Here is a 26,605-nt window from a genome sequence, read left to right as displayed (position 1 = left end):
AGGTGACTGTTGCTGTTCCTGGTGGTGTTTCTCGATGTTCTCCTGAAGTTCAGTTATTTTTCTTTGCACTATTCCAGATTTGTTGGTGAAGTAGCAGCATTCCTTTCCTAAAAAGACACAAGTGCCTCCCTTCTCTGCTGTTAGTAAATCAGTGGCTCCCCTATTTTGGAGAACTACATTGGCTGAGGAGGTGACTTGGATTTGAAGAGACTCTAGGGAATATGTCACGGGGCAAAGGAGGGTATGTGCAGTTTTGACCATCAGATACTTATTGTACAGGTTAAAACTTTAACTTAGGAGGGTGTAAAAAGGTTGAAACTCATTGTTCTTATTCTGGGGTCCATTGTTTCCCAGTTTCAGTGGAAACTGTGCCTCCATTTAGGGCTAATTTTGATAGGGGAAGGTCTAAGTTTAGGGTCCATTGTTGTTAGGAAAGGGTGCACTCAGAGAGGTTTAATGTTTGACCAATTTGTCCTCCCTTCTCCCAAGCCACATTGTCCGTCCATTTTTCTTGGGGATCTGTCTTTTAGGAATATTATTTTCCATAACCCTTCATTCCAGACTCTGAAAGGGAAGGGGGGAATCAGGGCGCTGAGCAGATCTGTCTGCTTCAAGCTGAGAAGGGGTGAAGTGAGGGGGACCCTCCTTTCAGAGTTCTGGAGTAGAGCATGGAGATCCCTGTGGGGAGGGGTGTGTGGGGAGGAGTCTTGAGGTCATCGTAGGTGGAGTTCCCCTTTGTGGTCTCAGTGGGTCAGGAGGTGAGCAGGAGAATGGCATCGCGTGTTCCAGGAGGCAGCTGGGGCCAAGTTAGCTTATTAAGAAATTGTTCCTATACAGAATTAAGAATAGGCATGGCAAAGGTTATTATAAGTACAGTGAAATCAGGCAGTTATAAGAAAGGTGACAATTAATTGATTTGCTAATACTAAGGGAATAATTTTCAGCAGGTAATACAGTTGGGACCCTATTGTCCTTAGTCATGGGCCTCACTCAGATTTAGGGAGTACTCTCCTTCAGAGCATAGCAAGCATGATTAGCCTTGGAATCATAGTTTACTATTGCTTTAATCGTTTCCATCCTGCTTGACAAATTATGCAAAATAAGAACAGAAATAAAATTAATAGTATAGTTGTAACTAGTAACCCAGCTGTATGTGTAGAAAAGTATTTAAAAGGGTTCAGAGAAGAAATTCCTTTAGCTAAACTGTCCCAAACTTCTTCATCATTAAGAGTAGGTGTTTTTGTATTGGCCATGGCCAGAACCTGAGATTGTAATTTTAACACATTATATATTGTTGTCTAGACAATAAAACATAGGTACTTTATACACATGCTGTGAGATAAAGTTCCTTATGAAAGGAAATATTAAGATGGGTAGCATTTTTAAACTTATTGTATTACAAATTACTGTTTGAGAAGGCTTCTGAGTCAGACTTATTTTCCATATTCCAGGTGGTCCTAGAGCTCTTTAACCTTTTCTCTCATCACTCCTCTGATTGGTTTACATAAAAACAGCATTCTTACCTGATTGGTTGTAGAAAGACAGATGTCAGGGAGTCCAACTGAGTTTATAAAGTCATTACCAAATCAGTGACCCATTGGATATCTGCAATAACCTGTGCTGTTTTTATAGTGAATAGAGGTTCCTAACCCTGCTGCTCCTGTGTTAATCCTGGTGGATGTTTTTAGCCCTGTGAGTAAGGGAATAATTGGGTGAGGGGTGGGGGGCTACTGCATCTGGTGTGTGCTGTCATTGGAATGGGTAGGCTTTGATTGTGGGGTAAAGTGTCAGTTTGAGGAGTAATTTTGGTAGGCAGGGATAAATATGAGTCTCCCAAAGGAAGAAACCTCAGAATTTGGGAACATCAGGGCTGTGGGACTGACACAAGTGTAGGTCTTAAGTTCCAATAAAGGAATTATTGTTTTTCCTTTTAAACCCAGTTATGGCTGTGTTTGGTTTATAACTGTTTTTGCTAGGTATTCAAGATCAAGCGGTCAAATTGACCTTGTTCCTATCTGCTGTTAAGAGCCAGCTGAGTTCCCACAGGGGTCAGTCTTGGGGAACTTAAGAGCAGCTTCTTAGCTCTTTTAGTGCCATCTGCTAGGTAGGGTCTCCTTGATGAGGTGACTTCCCTTGGAAGCATCAGGAATATCTTCCTTTTCCAATGACCCTCCTCTTTGTAGCAGGTGCACTGATTAGCTTTCTGTTCTCCGGTGGTCTCATTAATCTCCCTGATCGGGGCCCAGAGTTGCTAAGCTCCTTAGAGAAACTCTCCCATATCCTGTGTTCAGGTTGAGTCAGAGGGCAAGAGCCAAATACTGATTTTCTTGGCCCTTTTGTGTTAATCTTGATCTTATACTTGATCTTAAACATCCAGAAAGGCAGTCTCACTCACCAATCTTAAAGTAAGAGTACTGGGCTTTAACTTTAATATCTATAACCTTACAGTCATTTGCACTTTTATTTAACTCGGATCTGTGTTAGTATTGGAAGTTACCATTATATACTATATGTCCTGTAGGTTTTGGCTTATTATCTCAAGTTAACCTAGGTTGTGTGTTACTGAAGTAGTACTTCTGCAAAACTTTAACAGGTAACAGTTTTACAAAATGAAATTAGCAATTGTAAAAATATATTCCAGCTTGTATAATAGTTATCTTGAATTTTGACTAAGTTATATATTAACTTATATATATTTGATATATAAGTGATCCCCTATTTGAGATCACAACAAAAATAAATCTTTTGAATACTACTTTAAATGAGCTGGAGTCTGGCCTGCTATGGAGTCATTCTAGCATGCAGTGAGGTGGGAGGCAGAGCCTTATCTCAGGTAAGGTGAGGTTCTTAACAAATCTTACGTAAAGTATTCTAATTCTGAAGCTGATCTTTGCTTCTTTCTTAAATGTCATTTTACAAAGTTTACATATATTGTTTCCTGAGTCTATATGAACATTAACACAATAAATGTATCTAAAACATGAATCAGAGAAAGGCTGAGAGAGCTTTAACTTCCCTCTTTTGTGGCAAAGTGGCAAAGTATTTTCCTGTTTCATGATGTAAATCTTTTAACAGTTCAGGCTCTCATTATCTTTTAGAAATACATTTATATTTCATCCCAGTGTAGAAGGTAACACAAGGTTCAGGTCCAGTTATAGAACATTAATGATAATGATATAAGTAAATCCTTAATAAAATTCACTATTCTTATAAGTTTAAAATTACCATTATAGACAAGTTTAGTTTGGAGAACAGTAGCTTAATAAAATGTTCTTTTAAATTTTCTGCATTAAAGACTTGTGTATCTGGAAGATATGAACACATTTAATATGCAATACTGATGTTTTTATATTGACCAAGTTTAACTTTTAAAGGAAAATTTAGCCTCTGTAATGTAGCATAATATCCTAACAGTTGTTAACCATAATTGTATAAACCCTAATTTTTAAGACTAGTTGCTCTAAAGAATAAAACTTGATAGACACAATGTTAAGAGTAAATTAATGTTTTTAAGAAATCCTTGTTAGTTTAACATATGGATTAAGCCTTGTTTTTTATCAGTACATTAGTATTTGACCTTAGGGAAAAACCTTAAATAGCTTTAACTGATTGCCTCACATATATATAACCAACTTAGTTACACACACACTTGTTGAAAAATGCCCTTTACTTACAGACTTTGTTAGCACACATTTAGACCCTCATGTCACCAATTTATGAAAACACAAACAATATCCAAGTATATTACCCCATGGAATTTATGAAGTTAAGAGTACTTTGTTATATTTAACAGCATTTTAACTTTGTAAATTAATCAGGTGTTTTTTAACAAACACATTTGTGAAGATTAATCCTATATATGTCAAATCTAATTTACTTATTAACTATAAGAATTAAGGTATCAGACAAGTGTGTTGGACAGCATTTACCTCTTCCTTGTTGAAGAAAAATAAAGTAACATGAGAGCGAGAAAGAAATGCAGAAAGAGGGAGGAAAGGGGGAAAGGGGAGTGGGGGGAGGGAGAGAAGGAGAGAGAGACCATCTTAAAACCATTTTTCTGTGTTGCAGCCCAGGAGAACTTTAAAATGGGCACTTTTTTTTTTTTTTTTTTTCCCCTTTTCTTCAGTCTTAGGTTGGTCCCTCACTGAGCTGCTGCAGTTTACATTCTAATGCAGGCTTCAGTTAGGCTATTTGGTATTCCGGTCAGGTTTGGATATAGAAAATTATGAAACATTATTGCCCACTACTTTTGAGGAATGGGGCTGATATATCATATTCTTTACTGAGACATGCCGTTGACTGTTGGACTGGTTGAGGTTATTTTTTTCTCTCTCAGTGATAAGCAGATTTTTTTCTCTCTCAGTGATAAGCAGGTTAAATTTTTTCTCCATACGTAAGTTGAGGGTAGGGGCTTGAAATAAGGCTTTTTACATGACTTTGGGCTGGGACCTTACTCCATTTGCCATTTTGCAATAAATGATTTTTAATTTTTTGAGAATTTCTTGATCAGAGGTTCCATATTTGGACTTATAGAAGGGAAATGAAGGGTGAAGGAGGCTTGAAACTTTGAGAGGAGGTCTCTTCCCTTTAATGGAGTAGGGCAATGAAGTATAATTAAAAAGGAATGGGTGAAAGGAGTTCCCTCAATGCTGAGTGGGTTTGTTATGTATGGGTTGGAAATTATTCCCTCTACCCTGACTATAGAGGTTTTGGAAGGCTGAGTTGGTACCCAGAATTCTGACAAAGCTGAATAAGTTGCTCCCATATCATTGAGGAAAGAAATTGGCCTACCTTCAACAGTGGCAGTTATCCTGGGCTCCTGGTGGGTAATGGTCTTCAGGGCAGAGAGTCCTGGGCACCTTTAATCTTCAAAAGCAAGTCCTAATAGGTTAGTTAGGGAGGAGGAAGAGGGAAGGTTTGACCCCTCACCTCATTGGGTGGAGGGACAATCGACTCCCCAGTGTCTGTCCCTTTTGCATTTATTGCATGGGCTGGGTGGTGGTTTTGGATTAGGGAATGTACAGGCCCAGTGTTCTTCCTGTTTGCACTTGAAACAACATCCGGGCGGTGCCTTGTAGTGCCCTTTGTTGGAAGCTGTACCCTTGGATTTGCCATGTAAGGCTTGTGCCAAAAGTTGAAATTTGGCTTTATCTCTTTTCTCTTTATCTATTTTTTGTTGTTCTTCTCTATAATTACAAACCTTAAAGGCAGCATTAAGGATGGTTGATTGGGGCATTCGGGGGCCTTCCTCTAACCTCTTTTTTTCAAATATCTGGGGCAGTTGGGAGATAAAATGGGTCATTAGGATGATAGTGCTGTCTGGGGATTGTGGGTCAACTTTGGTATAGCATTGAAGAGCCTCTGTAAGATGGGAGGGAAATTGGGCTGGATTCTCATTAGGTTCTTGGGTAATTTCCCTGAGTTTATCAATATTAACCACCTTCTGAGCGGTCTTGTAAAGACCAGCCAGGAGGCAAATAACCATCTGATCTCCTAGTGTGTAGCCATTGGTTTGGTAATCCCAGTTAGGCTCCTCTGAGGGAACTGTGGTAGCTCCTACAGAATGAGCGGGATTGGTTCTATGTGTCTCATCTACATGTGCTTGGGCGGCGGCCCAAATCCTCCGTCCCTCTCCAGGAAGGTAGAAGAGAGAATGATATAGATATCATACCATATCAGATTGTAGGACTGGGTAAGGTATTGGAATTCTTTAGTATGGGAATCAGGATCAGTAGAGTAGGAACCTAAACCTTTCTCAATCTGGGAGAGGTCATTGAGCGAGAAGGGAACGAGAACACACACAATGCCTTTGGCTCCAGCTACCTCCCGCAATGGTAAGAGGGGTCGCTGCTGCAGCAACCGGGTAGTGCCCATGAGAGCAGGTATGAGGAGGAGAGAAAGAAGGAGGAGAGGCAGGAGTGGGGAATGTGGCGTTGAGGTCAAGAGAAGGGGAAGTGGGGTGAAGGATGGGACTAGGCAGGGACAATGGGTCCCTATTTAGTGAAGGTGTGTCTGAGTGAGGAGATGAAGGTGTGACTGGGCGAGCGGACGAAGAAGCATAGGGTGGAGGTTGAGAAAGTGAAGAGTGATCTGTGGGTCAAAAGAGGGAAAATCATTAGGATTGGGAGGTAAAAGGATTAAGGTAGATCGAGAAAGGAGGTCCTGTGCTGGGGAGCAGGGTTGACACAAAGCGGAGAGAATGAAGAGAAGGCTTGAACATAAGAAATCTCTACCTGCTTGCTGCTGCAGTGACAGAAGTTATATAAATCCTGTATAATGATTGAAGTTAGATTCCCATTCTCCAACCAAGAGAAGTCATTATCTAATTCATATTGGGGCCAGACTGTTGCAGTTGAAAATGAGCTTGCGAGGTCTGAGATCTGTAGTCAAATGGAGAGGCCAAAGGTTTTTGAGAGGACAGTCATGAGGGCCACAGAGAATTATAGTTTGGGCTGAGCCCATGGCTAAGAGTTCTCAGGAGACCTGAGAAGGGAAACAGGAGAGGAAGGGGCGTCCTCACAACCTCTCTGATTTCCCACGTAGGAGCAGACCATCAGTGAGAGTCATCACCTATCCCTGACAGATCTGTGGCCAGAGCTGAGGGAGACCCTGACCCAGCATTGGGATTTTTGGGGGGTGGCGGGGGGAGGCAGAGACAGGCACGACTCACAGGGGAGAACCATTAGGCAGTGATCGTGGATCCCTGATCGTGGATCCCCTCCCGGGTTTCGGCACCAGAATGTTAGGGTAACTGGCACAAATATCCATGAGAGAGACAGCTCTGAGTTCAAGCAAAGGTTTATTGACAGAATCTGCCAGGCTGCCCCTCTGCAAGGAGCAGCAACCTGCAGGGAAAACTTCTAAACTATATAGTCATGTACAATGGAGTAATTAAAAAACAACCAGTTTGACCCTGTGACCGTTACTTGACATCTTTGCTGTGGTTTTGGTTATTGGGACTCTTTTGGGGTGGGCCTACTGGGAAGGTTATGCCTGGGTAGGCAGTTGCTGTTTTTCAAAATGGAGTTACTTTGACCTAAAGACTTAACAAATCTGCAAGAGAAAATTATTGGCTGAAGACATTTGAAAAGTCATTTCTTTTTTTTAAATATTATTTTAGTTGTCAATGGACCTTTACTTTATTTATATGTGGTGTTGAGAATCAAACCCAGTGCTTCACACATGCTAGGCAAGCACTCTACCACTGAGCTACAAACCCAGCCCTGAAAATTCATTTCTAATAGATGATTTAAATAAATTATGTTCAGTTATACAATGGAATACTAAATTGTAGAAAAGAATGAGGTTATTCACTTCTTACTAGAAAGATAAAAACTCTTAATTATGTTAAGTGAGAACAATTAAGATATATGAGAAAGCTGAAAAACATATATATCATATTTTTCTTGAACATGCTAAAGAAATTACAAGTATTGAAAAACAATAAAAAGCTGTGCATGGTGGTACACGTCTGTAATCCCAGCCACTTGAGAGTATGAGGCACAATAACTAGAGATGAGAATAGAAGTGTACTTTTTACTGTCAATATATTTTTTAAAAATCACCCAGTAACATGGATATATTAAATACTGAGAATGTAAAATAGAATTTTTTTAATTGTATCTTTTAGATAAATTACAGTTCATTGACTGGGAGATCGACAGTGACAGGGAAGATGCTAGTGAATATAATGAATGGGAAGATGGCAAAAGTGCTGTAGAAATCTCAGATTGTGCCTCTTGTGCAAGTAGTCATTCTGTGACAAATGATGAGAGATTATCTGAGCTTCCTAAGGTAAGAGGAAAGTATTTCAAAAACTTTTATTCTGTTTACAACATTTGCTAATTAGAATGTCTTCTCAGGGACAACCACTTTTGACCCTACTGGATTTTTTTTGTCTTAGCCACTTTATCTCCAAATAATATGCTTGTACTACTCTTCTAAACATGGATAAAGAACTGAGCTCTCGGGCTGGGGAGATAGCTCAGTTGGTAGAGTGCTTGTCTTGCAAGCTCAAGGCCCTGGGTTTGATCCCCAGCACTGCAAAAAAAAAAAAAAAAAAAAGAACTGAGCTCTCTTGTCACCCCCAACTTACTCCCAACTAAAGTACACTGAAAATTTTCTGTCCTTTCCTTTTCCTAGTATAAATATATATCAAAGTTTGGTTAGATACTGCTCTATTCAGCATTTACATAATTGTGAATCAGTAATATTGTTAAACAATATTAAAAAGGTGAATATTAATTATTTTTCTTTCACAACTTTTTGTTTTCCTTGGACTTGGCAATTATTTATTTATTTATTTTATCTACTTTTAATTATCATTAATAAAGTCCTTATTTGTCACCATTGTTGTTAAGCACTTCAGAAATAACAGACATTCTATCAATTCATTTTCTTGAAGAACCCCCATCCACAACCTCCTATGTGCTCTAATTTGAACTCATTGTCCTCTCTGTTTTGTGGACATTGTCACCCTGGTGTCTCCTTTCACCACTGTTTAAGAAATTTATTTGCTTCTCTCCTGTGTAGAGCTCCATTTTATCCTGTATTTTATATTTCTATCTTTCTTGGTTTTCATCCTTGCTTTGGTTGAACACATCTTCCAGTGGCTTTGAGAGGTGATTTACAAAAGATAATATTTTTGAGAGTTCATAGCTGAAGATGTTTTTATCATACATTAGTATGTGATTGAAAACTTACACAGAATTTTAGGTTTTTCTTTAAAGTTTTGAAAACATTGCTCATTGTCTTTAGGGCCATTATCGATGCTTTGTTTTGTCCCTTTGGTGGTGTTTCCTTGATGTTATCTTTGTAGCCATGCATTCTTGTCTGTACTGGAATTAATTATCTGTAATCAGACCAAGAAGCATGCCATGATCTAAATTTTCTATTGATCTTTCAATATGTACACTAGACTTAGCAAACCTTTACCTCCAAGAACTTCTTCAGGGTGGAAGTAAAGTCTTTTTGGTAGATAGTGTGTTTTGCCTCATTATTGTCACATTATATTAAGAACATGCTTCTTAATTTTTTTCTCAATATTCATTTGTTACAGTTATTGCTTCAATGATTGACTACTTGTTACCTCATATTCTTAGCTTTTTATATCACCTAATTTCTGTTGAGATGGGCTTCATGTGGATATCTTTATATTGCAAGTTAACTTTTTTTAATTTTCACTTTCATCCAGTATTTTATAAGCAGGTTCTATAGTGATGAAGTAATAAAGCATTTAGTAAAGTTAGGTTCCTGTCTTGAGGTAAAGAAATTAAGATGCTAGAGGTTAGAAATAGGGCCGGTATCACTGAAGACATGGAAAAAGGGATATGAGTAGAACATTTACAGAGTCAGCTACATTGTTTAATGTATCGATACTCCTCAACTGATGAAGATGATCAGTAAAATCCTGATAAATCCACAGTAAGTTGGAAATATAAGTTAGAAGTGAATTTAATATACCTACTAGATCAGACATCATAGCCTAGCAGCACAGTACACTGTTAAGTATCAGATATTCACCATTGTGATTGTACAACTGACTGGGAACTATAGTTCACTTCTACTGCCCAGCATTGTGAGAATATACCACATATCACTAGCCTGGGAAAGCACCAAAATTCAAAGCACAGTTTTTACTAAATGCATATCACTTTCATATTATCCCCAAATTAAAATAAAATTGTAAGTTGAACCATTCTAGGGATACACACCTATAAATTCCAGCTACTTGGGAGATTGAGGCAAGATGATTGCTAGTTCAAGGCAACGTAGACCCCCATCTCAAAAAAGTTAATGCTCTGGAAGATGAAACATTATACCATAATTAGGAATTTTTTTTTTTTTTTAACAGGTGTCCACTTTGTGGTCTGAATTTTTTTTTTTAAATTTATTGTTATTGTAAACAAATGGGATACATGTTGTTCCTGTTTGTACATGGAGTAACAACATACCATTTACATATTCATACATTTACATAGAGTAATGATGTTTGATTCATTACGTTATTTATTTTCCTTTCCCCCCACCCTTCCCACCTCTCTTTCCCCTCTATACAGTCCCTCCTTCCTCCATTCTTGCCCCCCTCCCACCCCCATTATGTGTCATCATCCGCTTATCAGTGAGATCATTTGCCTTTTAGATTTTTGAGATTGGCTTATCTCACTTAACATGATATTCTCCAATTTCATCCTTTTGCCTGCAAATGCCATAATTTTATTGTTCTTTATAGCTGAGTAATATTCCATTCTGTATATATACCACAGTTTCTTTATCCATTCATCAATCAAAGGGCATCTAGGTTGGTTCCACTGTCTGGCTATTGTGAATTGAGCAGCTATGAATATTGATGTGGCTGTATCTCTGTAGTATGCTAATTTTAAGTCCTTTGGGTATAGACCAAGGAGTGGGATAGCTGGGTCAAATGGTAGGTCCATTCCAAGTTTTCTAAGGAATCTCCACACTGCTTTCCAGAGTGGCCGCACTAATTTGCAACCCCACCAGCAATGTATGAGTGTTCCTTTTTCCCCACATCCTCACCAACACCTATTGTTGCTTGTATTCTTGATAATTGCCATTCTAATTAGGGTGAGATGGAATCTTAGTGTAGTTTTGATTTGCATTTCTCTTATTACTAAAGATGGTGAACATTTTTTCATATGTTTGTTGATTGCTTGTAGATCTTCTTCTATGAAGTGTCTGTTCATATCCTTAGCCCATTTGTTGATTGGGTTATTTGTATTCTTGGTGTAGAGTTTTTTGAGTTCTTTATATATTCTGGAAATTAGTGCTCTATCTGAAGTATGAGTGGCAAAGATATTCTCCCTCTCTGTAAGGTTCTCTCTTTACATTGCTGATAGTTTCCTTTCCTGAGAGAAAGTTTTTTAGTTTGAATCTATCCCAGTTGTTGATTCTTGCTTTTATTTCTTGTGCTATGGGAGTCCTGTTAAGGAAGTCTGATCCTAAGCCAACAAGTTGAAGATTTGGATCTACTTTTTCTTCTATAAGATGCAGGGTCTCTGGTCTGATTTCAAGGTCCTTGATCCATTGTGAGTTGATTTTTGTTCAGGGTGAGAGAATAGGGGTTTAGTTTCATTCTGTTGCATATGGATTTCCAGTTTTCCCAGCAGCATTTGTTGAAGAGGCTATCTTTTCTCCATTGCTTATTTTTGGCACCTTTGTCTACTATGAGAAAATTGTATTTATTTGGATTTGTGTCCATGTCCTCTATTCTGTACCATTGATCTACCTGTCTATTTTGGTGTCAGTACCATGCTGTTTTTGTTACTATTGCTTTGGAGTATAGTTGAAGATCTGGTATTGCAATACCCCCTGTTTCATTCTTCCTGTTAAGGATTGCTTTAGATGTTCTGGGTTTCTTATTCTTCCAGATGAATTTCATGACTGCTTGCTCTATTTCTGTAAGGTACGTCATTGGGATTTTAATTGGAATTGCATTGAATCTATATAGCACTTTTGGTAGTATGGCCATTTTGACAATATTAATTCTGCCTATCCAAGAACATGGGAGATCTTTCCCTCTTCTAAGGTCTTCCTTAATTTCTTTCTTCAGTGTTTTGTAGTTTTCATTGTAGAGATCTTTTACCTCTTTGGGTAGATTGATTCCCAAGTATTTTATTTTATTTTTTTTTGAGGCTATTGCAAATGGAGTTGTTTTCCTCATTTCCCTTTCAGCTGTTTTGTCGCTTGCATATAAAAATGCTTTAGATTTATGCGTGTTGATTTTATAGCCTGCTATTTTGCTGAATTCATTGAGGAGGTCTATAAGTTTTCTGGAGGTTTTTGGATCCTCTAAATATAGAATCATGTCATCTGCAAATAGTGACAACTTAACTTCCTCTTTTCCTATTCATATCCCTTTAATTTCTTTAGTCTGCCTAATTGCCTTGGCTAGAGTTTCGAGGACAATGTTGAATAGAAGTGGTGAAAGAGGACATCCCTGTCTTGTTCCCGTTTTTAAAGGGAATGGTTTCAGTTTTTCTCCATTAAGAATGATGTTGGCCATGGGCTTAGCATAAATAGCCTTTACCATGTTCAGATATGTTCCTACTATTCCTATTTTTTCTAGTGTTTTGAGCATGAAAGGGTGTTGTATTTTGTCGAACGCTTTTTCTGCGTCAGTTGAAATAACCATATGATTCTTATCCTTAAGTCTATTGACATGATGGATTACATTTATTGATTTACGAATGTTGAACCATCCTTGCATTCCAGGAATGAACCCCAGTTGATCATGGTGTACAATTTTCTTAATATGTTTTTGGATATGGTTTGCCAATATTTTGTGAAGGATCTTTGCATCTATATTCATCAAGGATATTGCTCTAAAATTTTCCTTCCTTGATGTGTCTTTTCCTGGTTTGGGTATGAGGGTGATATTAGCTTCATAGAATGAGTTTGGTAGGGTACCCTCCTTTTCTATTTCCTGGAATACTTTGAGAAGTATTGGAATGAGTTCTTCTTTGAAGGTTTTGTAGAACTAGGCTGAGAATTCGTTTGGTCCTGGGCTTTTCTTGGATGGTAGATTTTTAATGGCTTCTTCTATTTCATTGCTTGATATTGATCTGTTTAAATTGTGTATGTCCTCCTGGTTCAGTTTGGGAGGAGCATATACCTCTAGAAATTTGTCCATGTCTTCGGTAGTTTCTATTTTGTTGGAATACAGATTTTCAAAGTAGCTTCTCATTATGTTCTGTATCTCAGTGGTGTCTGTCATGGTATTTCCTTTTGCATCATGTATTTTAGTAATTTGAGTTTTCTCTCTCCTTCTCTTTGTTAGTGTGGCTAAGGGTTTGTCTATTTTGTTTACTTTCTGAAAGAACCAACTTTTTGTTTTGTCAATTTTTTGAGTAGTTTCTTTTGTTTCAATTTCATTGATTTCAGCTCTGATTTTAATTATTTCCTGTCTTCTACTACTTTTGCTGTTATTCTGTTCTTCTTTTTCTAGGGCTTTGAGCTGTAATGTTAGGTGATTTAGTTGTTGACTTTTCATTCTTTTCTGGAATGCGCTCCATGCAATGAATTTTCCTCTTAGTACCACTTTCATAGTGTCCCAGAGATTTTGATATGTTGTATCATCGTTCTCATTGACCTCTAAGAATTTTTTAATCTCCTCCCTGATGTTTTTTGTTAACCATGTTTCATTCAATAGCATATTATTTAGACTCCAGGTGTTGGAATAATTTCTCTTTCTTATTTTGTCATTAATTTCTACTCTCAGTCCATTATGATCTGATAGAACACAAGGCAGTATCTCTATTTTTTTGCATTTCCTAAGGGCTGCTTTGTGGCATAAAATATGATCTGTTTTTGAGAAGGTTCCATGTGCTGCTGAGAAGAAAGTGAATCCGCTCGTTGATGGATGGAATATTCTATATATGTCTATTAAGTCTAGGTTATTGATTGTGTTATTGAGTTCTATGGTTTCTGTGTTGGATTTTGTTTGGAAGATCTATCTAGTGGTGACAGTGGTGCATTAAAGTCACCCAGAATTATTGTGTTGTGGTCTATGTGATTCCTGAAATTGAGAAGGATTTGTTTGATGTACAGGGATGCACCATTGTTTGGGGCATAAATATTTACTATCGTTATGTCTTCCTGATTTATGGTTCCCTTAAGCAGTATGAAATGTCCTTCTTTATCCCTTCTGACTAACTTTGACTTGAAGCCCACTTTATCTGATATAAGGATGGAAACCCCAGCTTTTTTCCTGAGTCCATGTTCCTGGTAGGTTTTTTCCCATCCTTTCACCTTTAGTCTATTGGTATCTCTTTCTATGAGATGCGTCTCTTGCAAGCAGCATATTGTTGGGTCTTTCTTTTTAATCCATTCTGCCAGTCTATGTCTTTTGATTGATGAGTTTAGGCCATTAACGTTCAGGGTTATTATTGAGATATGATTTTTATTCCCAGTCATTTGGCTTATTTTTGGTTTTTAAGTTGGCTTGGTTTCTCCTTTGAGTGGTTTTTCTCTAAGGCAGTTCCTCCCTTTGCTGACCTCCATTGTTATTTTTCATTTCCTCCTCATGGAATATTTTGTTGGGAACATTCTGTAGTGCAGACTTTCTATTTGTAAATTCTTGTAGCTTTTGTTTATCATGGAAGGATTTTATTTCATCTTCAAATCTGAAGGTTAGTTTTGCTGGGTAAAGGATTCTTGGTTGGCAACCATGTTCTTTCAGAGGTTGAAATATTTTGGGCAGGCCCTTCTAGCTTTTAGAGTCTGGGTTGAAAAATCGGCTGTTAACCGTATTGGTCTCCCCCTATATGTAATCTGATGCTTTTCTCTCATGGCCTTCAAAATCCTCTCTTTATTTTGAATGTTAGGCATTTTCATTATAATGTGCCTTGGTGTGCATCTGTTGTGATTCTGTGCATTTGGTGTTCTGTAAGCCTCTTGTATTTGATTTTCCATTTCATTCTTCAGGTTTGGGAAATTTTCTGCTATTATTTCATTGAATAGGTTGTTCATTCCTTTGGTTTGTATCTCTGTGCCTTCCTCAATCCCAATAATTCTTACATTTGGTCTTTTCATGATGTCCCATAGTTCTTGGAGATTCTGTTCATGATTTCTTACCATCTTCTCTGTTTGGGCAACTTTATTTTCAAGATTAAATATTTTGTCTTCATTGTCTGATGTTCTGTCTTCCAAGTGGTCTAGTCTTTTGGTGATGCTTTCCATTGAGTTTTTTATTTGGTTTATTGTCTCTTTCATTTCAAGGATTTCCGTTTGGTTTTTTCTGAGAATCTCTATCTCTTTGTTGAAATGATCTTTTGCTTCCTGCAGGTGCTTTTTCAGCTTATTGGTATTATCATTCATTGCCTGCATTTGCTCTCTTATCTCATCCTTTGCTTCGTGAATCATCTTAATCATGTATAATCTGAAGTCCTTTTCTGACATTTCTTCTAACATACTGTCATTGAATTCTATTAATATAGAATCTAAATTTGGATCATTTTCTTCCCTTGTTTTTCATGTTGTTCATGTATCTTTTGCTCTAGCAGTGCAGATCTGGGGTATTGCAGATTTCCCCCTATAGGCTTATAGTGGCCCTATAGGTTTCCAAAACCCTTTCTTTAAGGGGAGATCAGTATTAGCAGTGCCCAAATCAGACACTGTGGAATCCTAGACCAAATAGCCCCTATGGGGACAATAGCAAAATTTGTCATAGTAAACAAAATGAGTTCAAATATTATCTTCAGTAAAACAAACAGGTTTGCAATAAGGTCTGCAGTTTCTAATGGAGGACAAAGAGGATGCAGAGGGATGTAGAATGTAACTGTTAATGGGATAAGAAATGAATATACAGAAGTTCTAGAAAATAGAAAGGGTGAGAATGTAATCACAAGAAATCGGATGTTAGCATGCAAAAAAGGGAGAAAGAGACTCTGAGGGAACAGGTAAACAAAAGGAAAAGAGACGAAGAAAAGTAAAGAAATAAAAGTTAAAATTTTTAAAAAGGAGAAAAAAGAAAATCTACAGTATAACAGTCATATAGTAATGAAACCTCCCAGTGTTCAGTAGCCTGATGCATGAGAGGTACCTGACAATGAGCTTCAAGCCTCCAGCATGTGTCGTAGGATGGGATTTGCCCCACCCAAAGATTGGAGCTGTGACTTCCAGGATTATCCAAGATGGCCGCTCTGGCTTCGAAATGTGTTGGCAAATGGGGAGCTGCAGCTCAGTGGTGGACATGGTTAGCTGGAGGTCCTGGAGACGGGATGCATTGGTCTGGAAGGGGTCCTGGAGGTCGGGTGTGTTTGTTGTGGTTGTGGGATCTCGGAGGCCGGGTGCAATCAGTCGGTCTGGGGTCAGTTGGTCTGTGGTTCCTGGCGGCAGGGAGCAGTCAGTCGATGTGAGGGCCCAAGAGGCAAGGAGTGATTGGTTGGGCTGAGGTATCCTGGAGACCGGGCTTAGTCAGTCCTGCCAGGGGTCCTATGGGGCCTGGCTGTTGTCTCAAAATGGCTGCAGCCACGTGTAATCAAATCTGCAGGTACTGTAACAGTGAACTTCCAGGCAACAGCAGGCAGCTGGTGCTCCACTGGTGGTCGGCAATCAGTTTGTTGACTGTTGTCAGACTATCTGGAGGTGACCTCGTGCGTTGGGTGATGGATAGATGTAAGGCAGGCGGTGGACATGTGAGAGGCAGGCAAATGGCGAATGATAGATGCCTGACAGTGAGTAATCTGCACTCAAAAAAGGCGTCGATATGCTGGCAGACTGAAGGTGATCACAGCAGACAAATGGGGTAAACAGCAGGGGATCGATAAGCAGGAAAAACTGCCTCATCGAGAAACAGATATCCTCTGCTTGAAACTGGAGTTACAGAGCGACAAGGAACGCAGCCTCCCTCTAATCTGCCATCTTTGCTCTCCGGAATTTTTTAACTGTTAGAAACAAGCTTGTTTATGTAATGCATCAAGGCTATTACTTTCTGCCCTTTGTGTATATTTGTAGAAATGGAACGATGTGGTAGTTGAAGATATACCCTTCCGCTGTACTTCATCAGTGGAAAGCATTGATTAGTATTCCGGCTTGTCTTGAATCCCTTGTCTGAATGGAGTGGAGTCAGAATTGTTATTGATTTAAGGAAAGTCTTACCTGTGAGCATGATTATATCAGTCGTCTGGAGCAGAATTCTGTTTAGTGCTTATGTAAAGTTGACTGAACTCATAAAAACAGCAGCTAATGTGAGTACTTTCTTTTTTGGGCACTAAGTGCATGTAATTTTCATATCTTCTTATTACTGCATATGTACTTATTTGTCTCTTGTACCTAACGTGCATTAGCTTATTTAAACTTTACAATAACTCTGTGAGGTCGGAGCCATTTTTATCTTCCCTACTTTCCAGATGAGAATTCTGACGGAGGGTAATTAAATAATTTTCATTTTGTTTTAAAGTAGTAAGTAATACAGGATTCTAATTCCGGCTTTCTAGCTTCTGAACTGTGGTTCTAAACCATTTTGCCATAGTGAAGTGAAATACTAATGGCAATAATAACATTACTAACAGGTGGATGTTACTTTTGAGCTCTTTTTAGAGGGAATGGAGGCACAGCTAGTAAATGTGATTGGTATCAAAATTCTTTTAACAATGTATGTTGTATTCCTTGGAATATAACATGCTGAATTACTCAAAGGAAAGCATGGAAAGAACTAAAGTTCGTGGCAGTAACTTCTCTGTAGTGTAGTCTTTTAGGACACTTAAGAAATGTAGTTGATTACTGGTGTGACTTTCCATGTTGTTCAGTTGACGGTATTGCTGCCTGGATTTTCACAATTTATTTTACATTGTCATCTAAGACTCGTTCCTGTAGAGGGCAGCAGAGACATAGCACAGAGTTGTCTTAATGACCTACATTTTTGAGGAAGTCTGAAGGAAATTGGATTTAGGTGAACTTTGTTATGTAATTCCCGTGCACTTTATATAGTGATCCCTATGAAAATACAAGCTAAAAGACATAATACATATCAGATAACCTGAATGAGGTTCAAGCTTTTTGGTAAGAAGGTGAGCAGAAGCTGGCTGGCCCAGATAAAAGACCTAGAAGTAGTAGTTCATGCTACAGTTTGAAACAGAGAGCAAAGGTGGTTTTTAAATTTGAGGTTTGGATTCACTATTATGAAATAGATGTTTTCTTTGTATTCTTACCAGTAGGGGTAGAAAAATTATTTAATAACTCATAGAAGAAGGAATTGTGGAAAAGTTTTAACAAAGTAGGAATAAACAAAAAATTTTTAAAGGGTTTTGTAATCCTTTAGAAAGTCATCTGACAAAAATTTTAAGTATTTCTAAATCTAAGTATTTAGAATTGTTTCCTAGTATTTTTAATTGCACAGTACTCCTAACATAAACCTTATATCTGACTATTTCAAAGTGTATGGTATTAAATATTTGTGTAATGCTATGGAACCATCATCTTCCATCTCCAGAACTCTTTTCATCTTATAAAATGGAAACTCTATATCCATTAACCAATAACTCCTGATTTTCCCCTTGCCCCCAATTCCTGGCAACCACCATTCTACTTTCTGTCATTGTGTGACTCCTTTAATTACCTTATATGAGTGGAATCTTGTTATTTGTCTTTTTGTGTGACTGTCTTATTTCACTTAGTATAACGTCCTCATGGCTAATCTGTGTTGTCAGAATGTCCTTCCTTTCTAAGACTAAATGTTATTCTGTTATATGTTTATGCCACATTTTGACTTTATTTGTGGCTTAATAACTAGTCTAACTGGAACTTGTCCTACATACCCTTGAGAAGAATGTGTATACTGTTGTTGGGTACAAAGTTGTATATATGTGTTAGATCTAGTCAGTTTATTATGTTAAGTCCTCTATTTCCTTACTTCTCTCTAGTTATTCTGTTACTGAGTAGAGTATCGATTCCATCAACTACTATTATGAACTGTATTTCTCCCTTTAATTCTGTCAGTTTTGACTTCATATATTTTAAGGTCTCATTAGATGCATAAATGTTTGTAATTTTTATATCTTCTTATTACTATATATGTACTTCCTTATCTCTTATACCTTTTATGATTCAAATCTCTTTTTTCTTTTTTTTTATAATTTATTTTTTATTGTAAACAAATGGGATACATCTTGTTTCTCTGTACATGAAGTAGAGGCATACCATTTGTGTAATCACACGTTTACCTAAGGCAATAGTTTTCGATTCATTGTTATTTTTTTTCTTCCCCCCACCCCTCCCACCTCTCTTTTCCCTCTGTACAATCCCTCCTTCCTCCGTTCTTGCCCCCCTCCCACCCTCCATTATGTGTCATCATCCACTTATCAGCAAGATCATTCGTCCTTTGGCTTTTTGAGATTGGCTTATCTCACTTAGCATGATATTGTCCAGTTTCATCCATTTGCCCACAAATGCCATAATTTTATTATTCTTTATGGCTTAGTAATATTCCATTATATATATATATATATATATATATATATACACACACACACACACACACACACACACACACACATCACAGTTTCTTTATCCATTCATCAATTGAAGGGCCTCTAGGTTGGTTCCACAATCTGGCTATTGCGAATTGAGCAGCTATGAACATTGTTGTGGCTGTATCTCTGTAGTATACTGATTTTAAGTCCTTTGGGTATAGGCCAAGAAGTGGGATAGCTGGGTCAAATGGTGATTCCATTCCAAGTTTTCTAAGGAATCTCCACACTGCTTTCCAGAGTGGCTGCACTAATTTGCAACCCCACCAGCAATGTATAAGTGTACCTTTTTCCCCACATCCTCTCCAACACCTATTGTTGCTTGTATTCTTGATAATCACCATTCTAATTGGGGTGAGATGGAATCTTAGTGTAGTTTTGATTCGCATTTCTCTTATTACTAGAGATGTTGAACATTTTTTCATGTATCTGTTGATTGCTTATAGATCTTCTGTGAAGTGTCTGTTCATTTCCTTAGCCCATTTGTTGATTGGGTTATTTGTATTCTTGGTGTAGAGTTTTTTGAGTTCTTTATATATTCTGGAAATTAGTGCTCTATCTGAAGTATGAGTGGCAAAGATATTCTCCCTCTCTGTAAGGTTCTCTCTTTACATTGCTGATAGTTTCCTTTGCTGAGAGAAAGCTTTTTAGTTTGAATCTCTCCCAGTTATTGATTCTTGCTTTTATTTCTTGTGCTATGGGAGTCCTGTTAAGGAAGTCTGATCCTAAACCGACATGTTGAAGATTTGGACCCACTTTTTCTTCTGTAAGATGCAGGGTCTTTGGTCTGATTTCAAGGTCCTTGATCCATTGTGAGTTGATTTTTGTGCAGAGTGAGAGATAGGGGTTTAGTTTCATTCTGTTGCATATGGATTTCCAGTTTTCCCAGCAGCATTTGTTGAAGAGGCTATCTTTTCTCCATTGCATATTTTTGGCACCTTTGTCTACTATGAGAAAATTGTATTTATTTGAGTTTGTGTACGTGTCCTTTATTCTGTCCATTGATCTACCTGTCTATTTTGGTACCAATACCATGCTGTTTTTGTTACTATTGCTTTGTAGAATAGTTGAAGTTCTGGTATTGAGATTTCCCCTGCTTCACTCTTCCTGCTAAGAATTGCTTTAGCTATTCTGGGTTTCTTATTCTTCCAGATGAATTTCATGGTTTTTTGCTTTATTTCTGTAAGGTACGTCATTGGGATTTTAATTGGAATTGCATTGAATCTATATAGCACTTTTGGTAGTATGGCCATTTTGACAATATTAATTCTGCCTATCCAAGAACATGGGAGATCTTTCCCTCTTCTAAGGTTTTCTTGAATTTCTTTCTTTAGTGTTCTGTAGTTCTCATTGTAGAGATCTTTCACCTCTTTGGTTAGATTGATTCCCAAGTATTTTATTTTTTTTGAGGCTATTTTGAATGGGGTAGTTTTCCTAACTTCTCTTTCTGAAGATTCATCACTTATGTATAAAAATGCATTAGATTTATGAGCATTGATTTTATATCCTGCTACTTTACTGAATTCACTTATGAGTTCTAAAAGTTTTCTGGTGGAATTTTCAGGTTCCTCTAAATATATAATTATGTCATCAGCAAATAGGGATAGTTTGATTTCTTCTTTTCCTATTTGTATCCCTTTAATTTTCTTGGTCTGTCTAATTGCTCTGGCTAGAGTTTCAAGGACAATGTTGAATAGAATTGGTGAAAGAGAGCATCCCTGTCTTATTCCAGTTTTTAAAGGGAATGCTTTCAGTTTTTCACAATGTAGAATGATATTGGCTATGGGCTTAGCATAGATGGCCTTTACAATGTTAAGGAATGTTCCCACTATCCCTATTTTTTTTTAGTGTTTTGAGCATGAAGGGATGCTGTATTTTATCAAATGCTTTTTCTGCATCTATCGCAATAATCATGTGATTCTTGACTTTAAGTCTGTTGATATGGTGAATTACATTTGTTGATTTCTGGATGTTGAACCAACCTTGCATCCCTGGGATAAAACCCACTTGATCGTGGTGCACTATCTTTTTAATATATTTTTATATGTGATTTGCTAAGATTTTCTTGAGAATTTTTTCATCAATGTTCATTAAGCATATTGGTCTGAAATTTTCTTTCCTCGATGTGTCTCTGTCTGGTTTAAGTATCAGGGTAATGTTGACTTCGTAGAATGAGTTTGGGAGGGTTCCCTCCTCTTCTATATCGTGGAATACTTTGAGAAGTATTGGAATGAACTCTTCTTTAAATGTTTTGTAGAACTTGGCTGAGAACCCATCTGGTCCTGGACTTTTCTAGTTTTATTTCAGTATCTCTAACTCTTTATTGAAATGATCTTTTGCTTCCTGCATTTGCTTTTTTAACTGTCGATTGGTGCGATCACTCAATGCCTGCATTTGCTCTTCATCTCATCATTTAATGACTGCATTTGCTTTTTCATCTCCTCGTTTGCTTCCCTGATCGTTTTAATTATGTACCTTCTGAACTCCCTTTCTGACATTTCTTCTGCCATGCCCTCATTGGATTTTATTGCTATAACATCTAGGTTTGTTTGGGACATTTTCTTCCCTTGTTTTCTCATATTGCTCAGGTATCTACCCCTCTAATAGTGGAACTCTGGGATATTGCAGATTTGCTCTAATGACTAATATTGTCTTGTAGATTCCCAATAACTCACCTCTTAGCCTTCAGTAGCCTGAAGTCTTGGAGGAACTTGATAATGCAGTGCTCCACTAGGAAGCTGCCCCTCTGGGGGTGGCCTTCAGGTGGGGTATATTCCCTGTTAGTGGATGAGGCGCGTCCACTGGTTGACTGATGGTCAGCCAAAGGGGGTCTAGACTGCAGACTGGGGCACGTCTGATCTTGGTCTGTGTCTCTGGTTCTACTGCTCTGGTGGGAAAGCCTCATCCAGCGGGGAAGACTCACCCAATGGGGAAGTTTTGCTGGGCAGCTCTCCTCTGAGAAGTTCCCTTTCATCCAGAACTACCACCTGGACTGGGAAGCCCTCCTCTGGGATGTTTCCAGGGCTCCTGACCTACCGCTTGGGCTGGGGAGCCTGGCCCTGCGAGTGACTCCCTCGCTGAGCGGCCCTCCTCTGCTATGCTCCCTGGGTACTGGAGCTACCGCGGGACCTTGGACCCTCACTCTGTCTCAAAGCCTCTTCCTGTGCGGCCCTCCTGTGCAATGCTCCAGGTTGACTGGGTTCTCGGCTCTAGCTGGGGAGTCTCACTGGGCCACTCTACTCCAGGAAATTCCCTGCGTTTCGGGACTACTTCCCCATCTGGGGAGCCCGACCAGTGGGAGAGACTCACCCGGTACCTCTGAGTTGGTCCTGAGTCTCTTAATACCTACTCTTCTTGGGTCCTGGGTCTTGTCAGAGGTCCTCTAGCCTCTTTTGTACGTGTCTCAGAAAGGGAGCCATGATGATGATGGCCACACCCTCAGGAATAATTCAAAATGCCTACACCAGCCTATAAAGAAGCCTCCGGCTACCTCCGCCATGCAGGTGGCCTAACTCACCCACCAGCTTGCTCCGCGCCTGGGACTGACCAGTGATGGTGCCTGTCCTCGGTCTCAAGGCTTTTTTTTCTGGTATTAGTATGAACCCCTCTTCTCTTTATAATTACTATTTGTATGGAGTATCTTTTTCTATTCTTTTGCTTTCAGTCTTTTAGTTTCTTGGATCTAAAGTGATTCTCGCATAAACAACATATAGTTGAATCCCCTTTTATTTTTTTAATCCAATTTACCACTCTCTGTCCAATTTACCAATCTCTGTCCAATTTACCAATCTTTGTTTGGAGAACTTAATTCATCTAAAGTAATTATTGGTACAGAGGGACTTCTGTCATTTTGCTGTTTGTTTTTTCATGTGCTGCTTTGTTTATTTTGACCCTCATTTTCTTCATTACTATCTTTTTTTGTGTTTAGTTGATTGTCCTCTCTTATATATTCTATAACTCTTCTTTGTGTTACTATGGGAATTGTGTTTAAATAAGGAAGTTTTAATTTTCTGATTTAATATATATCATCTTAACTCCAAAGCGTACAAAAACACTGCTTTTTTTATAACTCCATTCTCACTCCTTTAATTTGTTGATTTCACAGAATTGAATCTTTTTACATTGTGTGACCCAAAACATACTCTAATAATTATTTTAAATCCATTCTCTTAAATTAGAAAACAAAATGTAGAGTTACATATAAAAATTACAGTAGGACTGTTTTTTAGACTAATAATTTAAAAACTGTATTAGTCTTTTAAATCATATAATATATACATTATTATTATCATATATAATATTAACTTTTATAATTGCCCATATATTTGCTTTTGTTCAGCTCTTTATTTCTGTATATAGCTTTTAGGTATTGTCTAGAACTTCCTAGAGCATATTTTTGTGACAAGTCTGGTAGTAATGAACTTCCTCAGTTTTTATTAATCTGGGACTATCTTAATTTTTCCATTACTTTTCAAAGACAGTTTTGCAAGATATAGGATTTTTGTTGTTGTTGTTCTTTTCTGTAAGACTTTAAAATGTTGACCTACTGTCTTTGGTCTCCAGAGTTTCTGAGAAATCTGATGATAGTCTTATTGAGAATCTTTTACGTATAACAAGTTGCTTTTCTTTCACTCCTTTCAGGAAGGTTTGATTATAATGTATCTTAGTGTGAATCTGAGTTTATATGCTCATTTTTTGATCTTCTTGAATGTTGTTTTTGTTTTATTTATTTATTTTTTTGAGATGGAGTCTCCCTGTGTTGCCCAGACTGGACTTGAACTTGAGATTTTCTTACCTCAGCCTCCCTCATATCTAGGATTACAAGGGCATACCATCATGCCTGTCTTTCTTGGATGTTTTCATTCATATCTTTCATTAGTTTGGGAAGTTTTCAGCTAGTTCTTTCTGCTTCTCTCTCTCTCTCTCTCGTCTCCTTTGGCATTCTCACAATGCATATATCTTAGTTCATTTGATGATGTCCCACGGATCCCTTATTGTATGATCTCTTATTGCCACTCTTCTATCTTTGTGTTCCTCAGACTCAATAATTTTCATTGTTCTAGCTTCAGGTTCACAGATTCTTTTTTCCTCCTTCTCAAATCTGCTTTTCTATTTATTGGTATTGATATTAAGGCATTATTTTTATTCTCTTTTTTTCATATGCCATTTCTTGCTTTTTCCACATATTTTTGTTTGTTTGTTTTTGTTTCTTTTTTGGTACTGGGTTTGTACCACCATGGAGCTACATCTTTAGTTTTTATTTTTAATTTTAAGATAAGGTCTTGCTCAGTTGCTAAGGCTGGCCTTAAACTTGCCATCTTCCTGTGTCAGCCCCCTAGGCATCTGGGTTTAAAAGTTTGCACCACTATGCCCAGTTTACAATTGCTTTTGAATGTCCTAATCTTTAATGTACAGCTCTCCAAAGGGGTTCACAAGAAAAATTTAGGTTAAAAAGGGGCTACAACCTTTTGAATCTCTTGGCAGTGACTTCAGCAGGAGGAAATGGCTTTGTTATAGTGGATGGAAGTATAATGGTGACTGCCCACCTCTCTGTCCACACTTGTAATTAGATATTTGGAGGTAAAGGGCTTTTTTTTTTTGGTGGGGGGACCTACTCTGCTTGCCATAAACTCCTGCGTGCTGCTCCCTGCAATGCATGAACAACTGATTGTGATGGAGCTAAAGGTAGCTGATAGATAGCTACTACTGTGCTAACACCCGATATTGACAACAATTAACTGCCATTTCAAGCCTTACCTGGAAGTTGCAAGACTTCAACAGAACCCAGAGTTTCAAAGTAGTTACATAGTTAACAGATTTTGCCACTGCAATAGTTTTCTGTGCTAGAGCACAGATTTCTGGTGCTTCCTACTCCACCAGGACCCTAGAATCCCTTGGCTGTATCCATCTTATGTATAAGTTGAAGGAATTAATTAACATGATAAAAAGTGTACATTTTAGGGCTGGGGAGATAGCTCAGTTGGTAGAGCGCTTGCTTTGTAAGCACGAGGCCCTGGGTTCAATCCCCAGCACCGTTAAAAAAAAAAAAAGTATACATTTTAAAAATCATCTCTTATATAATTATGTTGATAGAAAGACTGACATAATTTAGTGCTTGTAAAGGGAGTGTGGGAAGTTTTAGTCATGCTTTTTTGTAGGACTATTTTGAATATTAAATTACAGAAACATTATACTTAAGAAAAAAAATCCAAATTCCATTGTATTCTCATGCTACAAAAAGGAATGAAGAGCATATTGAGCAATCTGTGTTTGTGTTATTGCTTTTTATAACTCCTATGCTATTTATGACCTGATAACATTATAGCATTTTTTTTACTTTTATTCTCTTTTTCAAAGTGACAAATTGTGTGTACCAATATCACTTGTAACATCAGTGCCAGAATTTTTTTTGTCTTTCTAATCTCTCCTTTTTTGCTTGCCTGAACTTTAGCTTATGAGATACCAGGACAAGGACTTGGTTAATTTGTTTTTTTAGCATCCTTCTTTACTATCATCCTATCATCCCATTTCTCTTTATTCCCTTTTCTTTCCTTTAATTTCTCAAATGCTTCTATTTTCTGATGTTCTAGAATAGAAAAAGAATTTGTGTGAGAAACAATGTTGCAAATTAATGGTTAGGTGTGACTTTTATAGACTCTAGTTTTCTAACATCAGAAACAATGCTTAGGAGTTCTACTTTCTGTTAGGACAGAATAGCATGTGTTAGACTATATTTTCTGCAAGTAGACAAACAACAATTATAGTTTTTTTACAGAACAAAGAAAATCCATATGTAAAGGCACAGTGGAAAAACAGACAAAAATTGAGGATGTGACATTTGGAAGAAGGAATGGCATAAAGTAGGTTTTTTACTGCTGTTTGCCTGAGGACAAGAACCAGTCAGTGTTATGTAGTATTTCTGAAACTTGGGTAGAAATCACACGACAGAACTGAGAATGTAGCTCGGTGGTAGAGTGCTTGCCTCACATGCATGAGTCCCCCTGCATTCAATCTCCAGTACTTTTAAAGAAAGAAATCAGAGGACATATTTGGAGGTGATTATAGCAGGAGGAAAGTTAGAGAGTATAAAGTAGAATATTAGGAGAGTACCCCAAATTCTGCATGGAATTTTTAGTTTAAAAGTTAAGATTTTATTTGCTGTCCACCATAAGAGAGAAAAGTAAATACCTTCAAAATAACATAATAAAGCCCAAAGTTTCTAAAAATATATCATTCATAGTGTCCAGGATACAACCCACACTTATTAGACACACACATACACACACACACACACACACACACACACACAAAAAAAAAAAAAAAAAAAAAAAAACTGGAAAATGTGATCATTCTTAAGTGAAAAGTCAATTAATTGAGACTGGCCCTGAGGTAATTCATATGTTAGAATTGGCAGCTCTTGTAACTGTGTTCAGGTACATAATGGGCAACATGAATGTCATGATTGAACAGATGAGAAATTTCAGGTGAAATAGAAACTAGATAAAAGAATCAAAATGAAAATTATATAATTATTAGATGGGATTACAGAAGATTTGGGGAAAGGTAGAAGAGTCTGCAAACTTGGTAGATTAGAAGAAATTATTTAATCTTGACAA

General features: G+C 37.7%; 1 protein-coding gene across 8 annotated transcripts in view; it reads left to right on the top strand.

The window, feature by feature from the left end:
• The window catches only part of Spidr (scaffold protein involved in DNA repair), a 434,237-nt gene that overhangs the window by 43,863 nt on the left and 363,769 nt on the right, over positions 1–26,605 (top strand). The window contains exon 5 of one of the 8 annotated variants that reach the window (XM_047546929.1): positions 7,640–7,794. The exons of 4 other annotated variants lie outside the window; for them this stretch is intronic. In XM_047546929.1, the coding sequence (XP_047402885.1) occupies positions 7,640–7,794 (155 nt within the window). Of the gene's footprint in view, positions 1–7,630; positions 7,795–17,512; positions 17,532–26,605 lie in introns of those variants that run through there. 3 more of the 8 variants (XM_047546605.1, XM_047546844.1, XM_047546535.1) reach the window with 3 other exon arrangements.

This window comes from Sciurus carolinensis, chromosome 1 (genome assembly GCF_902686445.1).
Source record: "Sciurus carolinensis chromosome 1, mSciCar1.2, whole genome shotgun sequence".
Classification (NCBI taxonomy): domain Eukaryota; kingdom Metazoa; phylum Chordata; class Mammalia; order Rodentia; family Sciuridae; genus Sciurus; species Sciurus carolinensis.
The sequence above is the reverse complement of the archived record's forward strand: the minus strand, read 5'-3'. Positions and strand labels throughout refer to the sequence as shown.